This window comes from Melospiza georgiana, chromosome 14 (assembly GCF_028018845.1).
Source record: "Melospiza georgiana isolate bMelGeo1 chromosome 14, bMelGeo1.pri, whole genome shotgun sequence".
Classification (NCBI taxonomy): Eukaryota; Metazoa; Chordata; class Aves; order Passeriformes; family Passerellidae; genus Melospiza; species Melospiza georgiana.
The window spans coordinates 13,567,119-13,579,321 of NC_080443.1; the positions used below are offsets into that span (position 1 = coordinate 13,567,119).

Genomic DNA, 12,203 nt, shown 5'->3' on the forward strand with positions numbered 1-12,203 from the left:
AAAATGCATTTCAGTGAGAGGCATAAGGAACTCTATCTGTTTGCATAAAAATAATTCAGTTGTGAGTTCATTAGTGGTGTACAAGTACGTCACTAATGAGACTTGCCTGGAGACCAGAGCGTTCTTGGATTTAGAGTAAGAAGCAGGAACCAGAAACTAAAACTAGAGAAAATCAAGCATTAGTACCAAGTAAATGGTTAATTCCTGGATATGTTGTCAGCACTAGTGACGCACTGAGGCTGGATGCCTTCCAGAAAACAACACTTTAACTGAAAACAAAGAAACAGACTTAGCACAGAGGTGATCAGTGGAATGGCTTGGCCTGGTGTATACAAGGGGTCAAACTAGATGATTTAATGATCTCTTTTGGCCTGAAAGCTCTCTGTTCTCTTAAGAAGATAAATGAAAAAGCCCTTTCACAAAAACCAAGCACTTGAGATATGTGTGTAATGAACTCTGCTGCTTCCCGGGGAACGGCAGAGCGGGATCTGCAGGAAGCGTGACCTGGCCGCCTGCAGGCTGCCTGGAGTTGGTGGCCATCTGTGCCACCATCGAGGCCACCACCCTCAGCTCTGTTTTTAATTGCCATCTCCCTGCATTTAACCAACATTTGCTCCTTAATCTCCATCAGGGTGAAGAGGCCAAGCGGCATGAGCAGCCTCCTGGGGAAGATCGGTGCCAAAAAGCAGAAGATGAGCACACTGGAGAAATCTAAACTGGACTGGGAGAACTTCAAGGAGGAGGAGGGGATTGTGGAGGAGCTGGCAATCCATAACCGAGGGAAAGATGGGTAAGAGGGGCTTTACCTACTAGCAGTCCAGAATTTCCCATCACTTCCGTTACATGTGGGATGCCCATTGCTGGCTGCAGAGTTCAAAAACCCATGGGGTCTCTTAAGGATTTATTCTAGGGATACATAAAGCCAGTAGCTGCTGTAGGCATCACAAGGAGACAGGTAAGTCTGCAAACACCTGTCACTCTCTGCTAACAACCTTGTGAGTTCTCTAAGTCCAGCCAATGTCTGGCTTTGTCATCTCTTCTGCTTGTGGCACAGATCATGAACTGGTCTAATGCAGTCCCTCCATGAGGAAGCACAATTGCCTTTGTCCTGTTTTCTTTTTTCAGTTTGGGAGGGTTTTGTTCTGTCCTTCAAATCACACATTTCAGCTGTATCTGTCCTCTTTCCTCCAGCATAAAGATTTGTGTAAACCCAGAGCAGCTGGCAAGGTGCGTCAGAGATTATGGCAGCGCTGGGCGTTGGTTGTGTGCATCAAGCAATGTTCACTCCAATGAAGTTAATGGAAGTATCATAAAAGTAAATGGTGATGCTGTAAATAAAGCAGAAAGTTAATAACACGCACTGCAGGGAGTGATAATGAGATCAGAAGCAGCATTTCCACTACAAGTGCTTTGCTAAGCTCTGGGAAAACATAACCAACTTAGTGGACAGCTCGTAAAATGTACATTTTATTATAAGCTGTTCTTTTACTGGAAGAACTCAAAGCTTCTGCATTCCAACAGATTGGATTTTCTGTTTTAAACAGATATTTTATAACTGTCAAACTATCAAATAGATATTTTCAGTTTGGTCTTGCACCCTTCCACAAACACGCCTTCTCCATCAAATCTCTCCTGATCTGTTTCTGGTCATGAAATAAATGCATGCCCTTGAAAAAGTAGAGCAATTCAGTAGGAGTGCTGCAGAGGAGCAGCTGTTCCTCTGAGATCCCTGAAGTCCAGGGAGGTGCATGATTTACACCACATACAGGTGTGGCAGAGCAGTGTTTGTGTCATCTCTTGTGTGCCCAAACCCAGTATGTCAGCTGTTCTTGGCCAGTGCTGTTTCCTTTCCCAGCCCATCCAAGCAGGACAGCTTGCTCTTCATGCCTGGCAAACCTTCATCACGTGATGGTCCTTGAAGGCTAAAGAAGGGATCAGCACATGGAAAAGATGAGCAAAGCAGAGCAGCAATTTTAAGAGCATCTTTAATCTTGGACGGCTTTGGGTTTTGCTGCCTGTCACATCCCAGGCTAGAAAATCTGCTGAGCTCTTGGCAAGCGGTTTTTGTCATTAAACAAATGAGAAACATAATGCCAGGATAACTTTAGACACTCCTTGTGAATATGTTTACACTAGTGAAGCATGCAGTGTGAGGGGATCAACCAAGTATCTGCTCACTAGGAATTACTTCCACCTTCAAGGTAAAGGGAGAAGGGAGGAGCACCGATGGAGGCACAGCCCTCTGCATTTCTGCCTACAGACCACCTCGGTGTGAAGGGTGCAGTGCCCTCCCAGAGCAGCCATCTCGCCTGGGGGGCAGGTCACACAGACACAGCTGCTGCCGGCCCCAGGTCATTTCACAGGAGCCTGTTGTCCCTTCTGCAGCTGCCTCTTCTCCTTTAATAATGTCAGCCGTGCTCACCCTTCAGTGGGCAATCATTTACACATCTCTATAAAAATTGTAATGAGCTGTTGTTAACCCTTCAACCCAGGCAGGCGAGAGCAGGCGCCGCCTTTAATCCCTGGTGCTGTTAGAAACCTCTGCTCCCCACGTGTCCTGCTGTGTGATTGTAGATGTCTGCCTGGCAAGGAGAGCTGCAGCCCACTCCTGGAGATGTTTGCTCAGTGCCACACATCCTGTGCACTTTCAGAGATGGTCTATGCGTGTCTCAAGGAAGGCAGGAAGCGTTACTTTTTGCTCAGGAGAGAAGACAGGCTGAATTCCTTTATTGTGCTAACCCTGTGGAAGCTGCTGCAGCCCAGAGCTCCTCGCACCTCCCTGGCCCTTCTCCAGCAGCCACACCAGAACACAGCAACCAGGGGAGCAGTGGGGTTGTGGCATCTTTCTGCTGCCAGTGCCAGTTATCAGCCAGCCACAGCCTGGGCCTAGAATTCCTGAGACAGAGGGTACATGTGCTATCCCCTTGCCTGTCCTCCCTTGCCTCTGATTTTCCACCCCTTGTACCCCCAGCCCCATCCACGGATTTGCATTTCCTTAGGAGTAGAATCTGGGCTTTTACAGCCTGGCTGTATCAAGTCCTGAGGGCCTGTCCTGCATTTGACAGGAGGGGCTGCAGTAAGGAGCAGAGGAAGCTATCCCCTTTGCTGTTCATCTCTCCGATGTGCTTTATAAATGGAAATGTGTAGTGGCCTCTTAATTGGGCCACCTTTGTAGGGCAGCCCCATGGGGGAGCAGCCGGCCCCAGCACTGCTGCACCGGGTGACTGATGGTGACTGACAGGGGACAGGCAGCACCAAGGACCCTCCCCAGAGCAGCTTGCAGCTGCCCTCGTTAGCAGAGACAGCCTTGCTCCCTCCCAGTGGGTTTACTTTGCTCTGCTGTGGATCACAGCTGCCCCGTTTCCAGGCGGGTTGATGATTTACAGGAGCTATTGATTCAGGTAGCAAAGGTTGTTTAGACAAGCACAGGACGGGTGTTTGTGCCTCACTCGTGCACTTTGCACCGTGCTTGGTGGTGCCTTGGTGTTGTCTGCACAGAGCTGGCTGAGCACAGAGAGAGCTGCAGCTCCAGCACAGGCTTCAGAGCATGGAGGGGCTTGTGCTGGCCCTGCAGCCCCCCTGCTCACGTCTGTGTGCACCTCCAGCCCCTGTGTGCCTGCAGCACAACCAGCCAGGCCCCACCAGCCCCAGTGTATGCCCAGGTAGTGCCTGGGGGTCTGCTCTGCTGCCTGGAGCACTTTTCTGTGGCCAGCCAAGGACAATGCCATGGGATGACGTCGGTGGCAGTTTCTCCTCCGTGCAGCACTGGCTGCGGCTGTGAGACCGCATTCCTGGTTCGTGATCCATATCAGTCCCCCAGGAGGCAGGCCCTGCCCACCAGAGAGGCACAGCAGCCAGGGGGAAGAGGAGAAGAAAGAGACTGACCCCTTGATAGATGGGTGTCCCAGAGGAGCCAAAAGAGCTTTGGATTCAGTAGGTTGGGCTGTTGCTGCCCAGGCCATTGGGGTGTTCCCAGATGAGCATCAGTACCTCCTGTCCTTGTTGTCCCAGCTGGGGTTGTGGCTGGTGTTCAGCAGTGGAGGGGGAGAGAAACCACACACCCAGTAGTGACACTGAGCACATACAGTGTGACCCCTCAGCTTCCTTCCTGTGCCTCTCTGGGCCCAGCCCCAGGAGCCTCCCTGCTCACAGGGATGAAGGGAAGCGACACTCGCCTGCCTGCCTTTCCTGAGCCACTCTGGGGAGGGGGCCTCAGTGCACAGCCCTCCTCCAACACTGAGGGGCAGGGGCCACACAAACACCTCCTCCCAGCCAGCTCCTGGCCTGCATTGCACTGTGCTGGTCCCTGCCCCTCGCTGCCGGCGGAGATGAGCTGACCCACTTGTGTCAGCACGAGAAGGGCTGGAGCTGAGATGGGAGTGGGTGGCAGCAGGGACACATGGGGCTGTTCACCCGCTTGGGGGAATCACTCACTGAAATGAATCTGGATTAATTCATTTCCAGTGATGACTGGGTGGGCAGGAAGAGTCAGGGCTGTCCCTTGCAGCAAGGGCAGAGGCTCCCTGCTGGGGACACATTCAGTACACGTTCGATAGCTGTAGCATAAAGAATTGCAGAATCACGGAATGGTTCAGGTTGGAAAGGACCTTTAAGGGGCAGCTAATTCAACCCCCAGCAGTGAGCAGGAATTCTTTATCTAGATCAGATTGCTTAGAGCCCCATTCAGCCTGACCTTGCAGGGACCTCATCACCAAATGTTCATCTGTCTCAGAGAGACCACTGGTAGGAGAGGCCTTTAACCTTCCCATGTGGGCCTTGGGCACTTTCATGCACACCATCCAGCAGCCTGGAAAACCTGCAGAGCCTGAGATGCTCATCTTCCCTTAGGCTTTGCTCTTGCTTTCAAGCAGTAGGCTGCTCTGGTGAGCAGGAAAAGCAGTGACCAACAGAACAGCCAAATTCAGTGATTCCCCTCACAAGTTTAATGACCTTGTCATGGCAGTCCAGTGATTGTCACCCTGGAACGAATGCAAAACAATTGTGATGATTCAGTTACAGCTCCTGTTTTGAATTGCAATTTCACTCCTTCTCTAGGTTAATTAGTAGCACAGCCCCGGGCTGTCTATGGCAAGGTTTTGCAGTGAACTACATTAAAATTCAGCTGCATGCCATTAATGAGAAGCAAGGTGCTTTTCCAGGCCTAGGCGTGCCTTCTTCCTTGCAGCACTCAGGTGCCATGCTGAGGGGCAGCACTAAATACTCGGTGGTTAGAAGGTGGTCTGTGGCTGGGAAACCCCTGGCCTGCATCCCTGAGCTCTTGCAGGCTTGCTGGGTGATGCTTTTTGCATCCCTAATGCTCCCTGTGCCTGTTCCTTGTATCGTGGGCCTGTCAGCTTGTATTGAAGGTTGTGGTTGGGTTTGAGCTGCTTTGCTAGGTGGTGCAAAAGGCCTGCTGTGATCCCCTTCAAGGTGCCTGTGGAGGACATTCTCAGCTGTAGGAGAAGAGCTGGAACCAGAATCAGGCAGTTCAGTTCTCTAGTCTGTGGGACCATCAGAGCAGTTTTGGTGTCCATAGATGTTCAGTGGAGCAATCAGTTCATGGAAAGAGAGGGAGGGAGACTGACAGTGCTTTCCCTCCCTGTCATCCCTTCAGGTGGGGTTTGCCCCAGGCTGGGGCCACTCAGGCTGCCACAGGCACTGCTCACAGCCTCTGCCTCCCTGCAGGTACATCGAGAGGAAAGCGTTCCTGGAGCGCGTGGATCACAGGCAGTTCGAAATCGAACGCGACATCAGACTGAGCAGGATGAAGCCCTGACGTGCTGGGGGTGGCCAGCCCCCCACATGGGGGCTTTGCTCCCTTCTGTGCCCCAGGGCTGGCTGGGGGCTGCCGGCCACCGACGACCGCCAAGCACGGAAACTGTTCTCTACCCAAGACTCAGCCTGTGTGTCTCAACATACAGGGTTTTCCTTTTACTGTAATAGTTTGGGGAGGGTATTTGTCAGTGGACAGGAGGCACTTGGAGGGTTAAATGGCCCAGCAGCTCATAGAAGACTCTGGTGTAATTCTGGCAGCAACTTTCCGAGGAGAAGAGGTGGTGGCACTCATCCTTTACCAATCCCAGGTGCTTCTGGCAGCAGGAGGAGCTGCCAAGGCTGGGAGAGTACTGGCATGTTTGGTGGTGAGAGTGGAGCTGCAGGAAGGTTTCATGGCTGCTGTGCACATTCAAGCTGTGGGCTGGAGCCCTTCTGCCTGCTCTGCCAGCCCGCAGCACTCCCTGCCCCTCCGCCCTCTGCTCCTGTCCAGACAAAGCCAAACTGTCTGTACTTGTTTGTGGGGTCTGATGATGCTGGGGGGGGTTAAGCAAGCTGGTGAAGAAATCCTTCCTTGTTCATGCTGTCAAGAAGATGGGAGCAGCTGCAGCAGGCAGGAAGGGCCAGGATCTGAGTGTTCACGTGAATAAAGTATTCCATCCCAACACTTCTGCATGCTGGCAGTGTGGTTTGTGTGGGAAGCAGAGGACAAAGAAATTAAGGATCACATACAATAAGGAGTGTCTGACAGGAGTCATAAAAACCTCTCTCAGAGGTGCCCAGTGTGTGCCCTGATAGCAGCCTGGAGGTCAGAGCAAGTGCTTGAACCACCTTCCCTCCTCATTACTGGGGCTGGTGGTGCAATGAAACCCAGCATTGGGGATGACAAGGTCAATGTAGTCCTGCAGCAGTGCTGCAGGAGTGAGGAAACTCATCCAAAGCATGGCCACGCAGGGACATTCAGCGAGTGCAGCTGCCTGGAGGGCAGGCCAAGGCGCCTGGGTGTGGAAGGAGCAGCTGGAGCTGGACACCAGCAATGCTCTGTCATCCCAGCCATCCCTGCTGGCCTGGCTCTGGTGGAGTTGGGCAGCTCCCCATGTCTGGCCTGTGCCCATCCTTGGAGCAGAGGTATTCACCAGCATTTCCCCACAGGATGCTCTGGGCCTGCTTGGTGGGGCAGCCCGTGCTGGTGCTGTGCTGGGGAAAGCAGCCCCAGCCCCTCTATCCTTCCTGCCCACAGGGTGAGCGATGCCATTGCTGCCATGGCTGCCTGGGGCTCATGTGCCCACTGCTGAGTCAGCCCCTGCTCTGTGACTGTGCTGCAGGATAGACAGAACAAAACACCACGTGCTCAGGGGAGCTGCAGCCTTTGGCACCCTGTTCTGTACAGAATCAGCTGTATTGGACCTGCTTAGACAAGCCTCAAATTGGACAGAAACAAAACAACGGAGTGATGACATGTTTTCATCTCCAAACACTTCCAAGCCAGTTGCTGCTCTGGCTTAGGTTGCAAAAACAGCCAGAGTCCCTGTGCAGGGCACTGTTGTGGGGATATCTCAGCCTGGGGCTCCTGAGTGGCAGTAAATGGCCCTGGCAGGGCCAGTGTGGGCTGTGGAGCAAGGCAGGTGCTACTGCAGTAGTTTGGCTGCTCTCCTGCTCAGAATGGTAGTGCTGGACCATCTCCAGCACCTTCTCCCCTTGTGTGCTGTCCTGCCCTGCTTACAGGGACCCTCCCAACAATGACTCCAAGGCAGCCCAGGCTTGTTTTGCTGCAGATCCCAGAAGATGGTGAGATGCTGAGGTAGCCACAAGCAAGCTGGGAGGGCTGGGTCTGCTGAATGCTGAGCAGGCAGCCAGGGAAATTATTTGCCTATTGCTCTGCTGTTGCTGAGAGGAGAAGAGGAAATATTTGGGAACATCTCTGCCCTGGGACCCCATGGCATCTGGCTTCTGGGGCTGCCAACCAAAAACTTTGATTCCAGGGATATGCTTTCTGCTCCAGCAGCTGGGCAGCACCAAGGAGGTAAGAAATGGAAAATAATTCTGTGCATTGTATCATGAGCAAGAGTAGAACGGAGATGCAACAAGTACCCTTGGAGATCCCAAAGGCCAGAGGCACCAAACCCAGCCTTGTTTTTAAAAGCATTAAAGAGCTCCAGGCTGTGTCCATAGTGTGTCCTGCAGCTGCATCTGGCTCTGGATGGCTTGGGGGTGGCTTTGGATTCACATGCACACTGATGGTGTGTTAGAGGGATGCGGCCAGCACAACCTCCCTGGTATGCTGGCGAATTGGGAAAATTGATGACCTGCAATTTATGGGATCCTGCCTGCCAGTCCCAGCTATGCTCTTCAGAAACCCTCCAAAGTTTTTTCTTCTTTTCAGCTGAGCAATGTGGAAAACCTTGAAATCCTGGAAGCAGCCTGACCTGCTGGAAAAGGGCAATGTAATGGCAATGGCCAAGAGCCTCGCCTCCCCTCTCTGCTGGGCTCCCAGCTCGTGGCAGCATGGTGTGCCCAGCTCAGCATGAGGATGCTGGGCTGCAGTGCCAGCTCCGGGCCCAGCAAGCTGGGGCAGGCTGGGTGGGATGGCTGGGAGCAGCCTCCAGCCTGGGCTGATCCCTGGCCTCTCCTCCACGCTCCCCAGCCTCCCGCGTGTTTGCTGCGTTGGATCATGTATTCCTCGCCTCTCTTTCCTGAGGATGAGGAGTGATTTACAGGTCTCCAGAAAACACAGCTTGGCTGCTTTGGAAGGAAAAAAGAAAACAACCAAAACCCCTCTCTGCTTGCTATTTCCATTGCCCAGTTGTTTCCCACAAAGGGGGGTGGCCCCAGGACCCGCCAGCCCTCAGTGTCCCCAACAGCCCTTGATGTCCCCAGCAGCCCTGCACTTTCTGTGAGGAGCAATGTTCTCAGATGTGGGCCCATCTTTTGAGACATTCCCACCTTGAGCTGTCTTCTCTCATGTTCTCCATGGGTTAGGACCCACCCTGGGCATTTGCTTGGGGTAATTTTGGCCCTATAAGGAGTTCCTCATGGCCAGAGCATCACCTCACTCCGAGGAGCTCCCCCTTCCCTGGCTGCCTGAGGGGGCTCCTTGTGCAGCTGAGCCCCAAACAAGGCTCCAATTGTGTCTGTGTGTCTTGATGGTCGGGGCTTCTGCCACACATCCGTGTGCTGGGGCCATGGTAAAACCAGCTGTGTCCAACCCACACCCACAGGCTCAGCTTTGCTCATCTGCTGGGGTTTGTGGGGGCTGTTATGGGGCCACGGGAATCATGACAGGGAGTAACAGTGTGCATTTAAAGCTGCTGCAGTGAAAGAGACACGGGAATAAATGTTGACATGGGAGGAGGTTGAATGCTGGCTGGCTGGGGGTGCATCCCATAGCCCCAGGCTCTTCCAAGGACCACAATGGGATTCATGGACAGAGCTGGAATCAGGCAAAGGGTGGCAGATGGGAGAAGGAGGGACCAGAGCATGGAGCTGACCTCAGGAGCATCTCCCTGCAGCCAGGGCAGGGGTTCCCTGAGGGGCAGAGCTGGTACCTGGAAGGTGATGCTGCCAGCATCATATCCTCTTTTCCAATTTGTTTTCAGCCTCTTCCCACCTCTGCTTCAGAGCTATGTCCCACCCAGCAGCACAGTGGGATTCTGTTTGCAGTGTGTTTAATGGGGAGTCATGGAGTGGCCTGTGGGTCTCCCACCCCATTCGAGGGTCTCCACCCCGGGGCATCCTTGTGCTGGCACTGACATTAGAAGCTCAGCTGATGGTGGTGGCACAGCCAGCCCTCCCTGCTTCAGCCCTTCCCCTCCCAGCAGTGAGCCCCAGCTGGGGGCGAGGATCAGCGCCAGCCCTCACCGGGGATGAATGGGGAGACAAACAGAGCTGCTACTGTTGGGGCAGCCTGAGCCCTGCAGCCTGCCTTGGCTCTGCTGGAGATGAGGGGGTGCCCTGCAATCCTGCTCTTTGGAAAGGCAAGCAGCCTCCCCCAGCATCTTCTCTCCACAGCTGAGAACCAACCCAGTGCCACAGAGCAGCACAGGGATAAATCCTGGTTGTGATCCTGTTGGGTCCCGTGATATTACAAGCCAAGAGAAATGTCCTCATTATTTCCAGAATATTGAAGTCTAATAAATCCTGTCCTGCCTTATAGGATTTATTTTTTCATTCATTGCTAGGAGACTCAGTCCTGTGTAATCCTATTGCTGCTGCAGGAGGTGGGGAGCAGCTTTCCCAAGCACAGACCTGGCAGGGCTGTGGGCAGGAGCAGGAAGCCCCAGCCCAAGCTGCTGGTCCCAGCAAACATCCCAGTTACAGCCCATCTCCTGGTGTGTCCCACTGTCCCTGAGCTGTGCCCTGTGTTTGATTCACCAACATGAATCTCATCCAATTGTTGGGACACGGCTGGGCCAATGGGGCATTAATTGGCTGCTGACAATTAATATGGCATGGCTCAGCACAGCCTGCTCCCCCTGTCCATTGTACATCTGCCATGCCCCCCAAATCCCACTTTGGAGTCCTCCTACACCTTCTCACACCATATCCAGCAGGAAAAGCTGCAGAAAGGCAGGAATAGGTGGGCCCAGCACAGCCAGTCCCCTGCCTGTGCAGAGCCGTGCCTGGCTCACCGTGCACCAGGGACTCCCCAGAAGACAATGATGGACACATGAATATGGCTGGAAAATTTGCCACTGAAATGTTTTCCATAGCAACCGTTGCTGGGGCAACCTGCATCCCAAAGAGCATCCATCCCAAAGCACCCAGCCCTGTGTCCAGTGGAGCTGGCAGGGAATCACAGCGTGGGACTGCTGGGACTGCCACCAGCAGCAGCACAGGGATGCTGTGGCAGCCAGTCCAGCTCTGAGCGTCCCCAGTGCTGCAGGGCCCCTGTAATGCTCCACTTTTCCTCTTCTTTTTGGCATTTCATTTTCTCAAAGGTAGGAGAAGGCTAAGGAAGACCTGCTGGTGCCTGTTGCCCCATGGGTGCTTGGCTGTGGAAGCAGGGATGTGCAGGAGCTGTTGCCAGCTTGGGGTGCTCAGCAGATGCAAGCAGTGATTTTTGGCTCTGATGGACCAAAAATGGGATTGAGTTTGACAGTGAACACTTTGATCTGAGCATCAACATGGGGAGAGGGAAAAGTGATATTCCCACTGCTTTTAAGTCCAAAAGTAGGAAGCTTACGGCCCCTCAGCACCTACCTGAAGTCATGTGGTGACAGCTTCACCTTGGGGACACCTCAGGGATCCCAAGAAATCCTCACTGTGGTGGGCCCACGCCAGACTCAGGGTCTCCAAAGGAAACCCACCCTGGCTTCATGGGATCAGCTGCAGAGAGGTGAAGAGAGGCTGGGGAGCCCTGAGCCCATCCCAAGGATGTCCCGGGGCTCGGTGCCTGCACTGTCACCACTGTCACCAACAAGAGGAAACCACAGGGCTGAGGCTGCGTCCGCTGGGGCAGCTGCGGTTTGCGGGCTCACCGCAGCGGATGTCTCCCACCCACAGCCGTGCCTCAGTTTCCCTTTCTGCACTGATACACAGGGACACTTGCCTCCAAGCTGGGGACAGTGGTGGTGGCTCAAGTACTGCTTTCTAGGGACAGACACGTTTGCAATCTGGCCTCAGCTCTGCTGCTGCACCCTGGTGTGGCCTGAGAGTAACCCTGGAGGGTGAGAGGAAATGCCTTGAGGGGGATGGCAGCCAGGAGGCACAGGCACAGTCAGGGGCACAGTCAGGGGCACATTCCTGGCCTTTCCCCACACGCATCCTCACTCACTGGCCTGCAGCTCCCACACAGGCCCACTCATTGCCCACTTGCCCATGAGCTCACTGGCTGCAGGCACCCCTCGTGTCCCTTCCCTTGGTTCCCTCTGTGCTCTGGCTCTCCCACGCCTGGGGAGCAGCACGGGTGTCCATGCAGCTTGTGCATGTCCGTAGGTCCTGTGCCCCCACGCAGCTCACACGTGTGCCTCCCACAGCTCCCAGCTGCAGCCGCCCTCCCAGCCTGCTCCCGGCTCTCTGCAGATGGTGGCAGGGACTGTGGTGCAGCACACAGTGATGCCAAACCAGGCTCACCAGCTGTTGGGCTGTCCATGGGCCATGGAGCCAGGCAACTGGAGCAGGCCTGACAAGCAGCTTGTGGTGTGCCACGGGTACGGTGGTGTGCCCTTTGTGCCAGGTGTCCCATGTGTGCCAGGGAGTGCCATTGCACCTACAGCTACACATTACTGGCCCCTTGTATGCCCCTGCTATACACACCATCCCCATTACACACCCCAGAACTCCCCAGTTACCTGTTACCCTTTATTGCACACCCATTCCACACCTTTTACACACCCATTGCAGAGCCTTTTTCCTTCACTTGCACATCGCATATAGACTTTGTTACACACCAAGTGCAGGCTCACTACAATACCTGTTGCACACCCTTCAGT

At 54.0% G+C, this 12,203-nt stretch overlaps 1 protein-coding gene across 1 annotated transcript in view; it reads left to right on the forward strand.

Moving 5' to 3' along the window:
* Positions 1-6,439, forward strand: part of CFDP1 (craniofacial development protein 1) — a 59,073-nt gene extending 52,634 nt beyond the window's left edge. The window contains exons 6-7 of the mRNA XM_058034390.1: positions 632-790; positions 5,686-6,439. Coding sequence (XP_057890373.1) covers positions 632-790; positions 5,686-5,776 — 250 coding nt within the window. The 3' untranslated portion in view covers positions 5,777-6,439. The remainder of the gene's footprint in view (positions 1-631; positions 791-5,685) is intronic.
* The last annotated feature ends 5,764 nt before the right edge of the window (positions 6,440-12,203 follow it).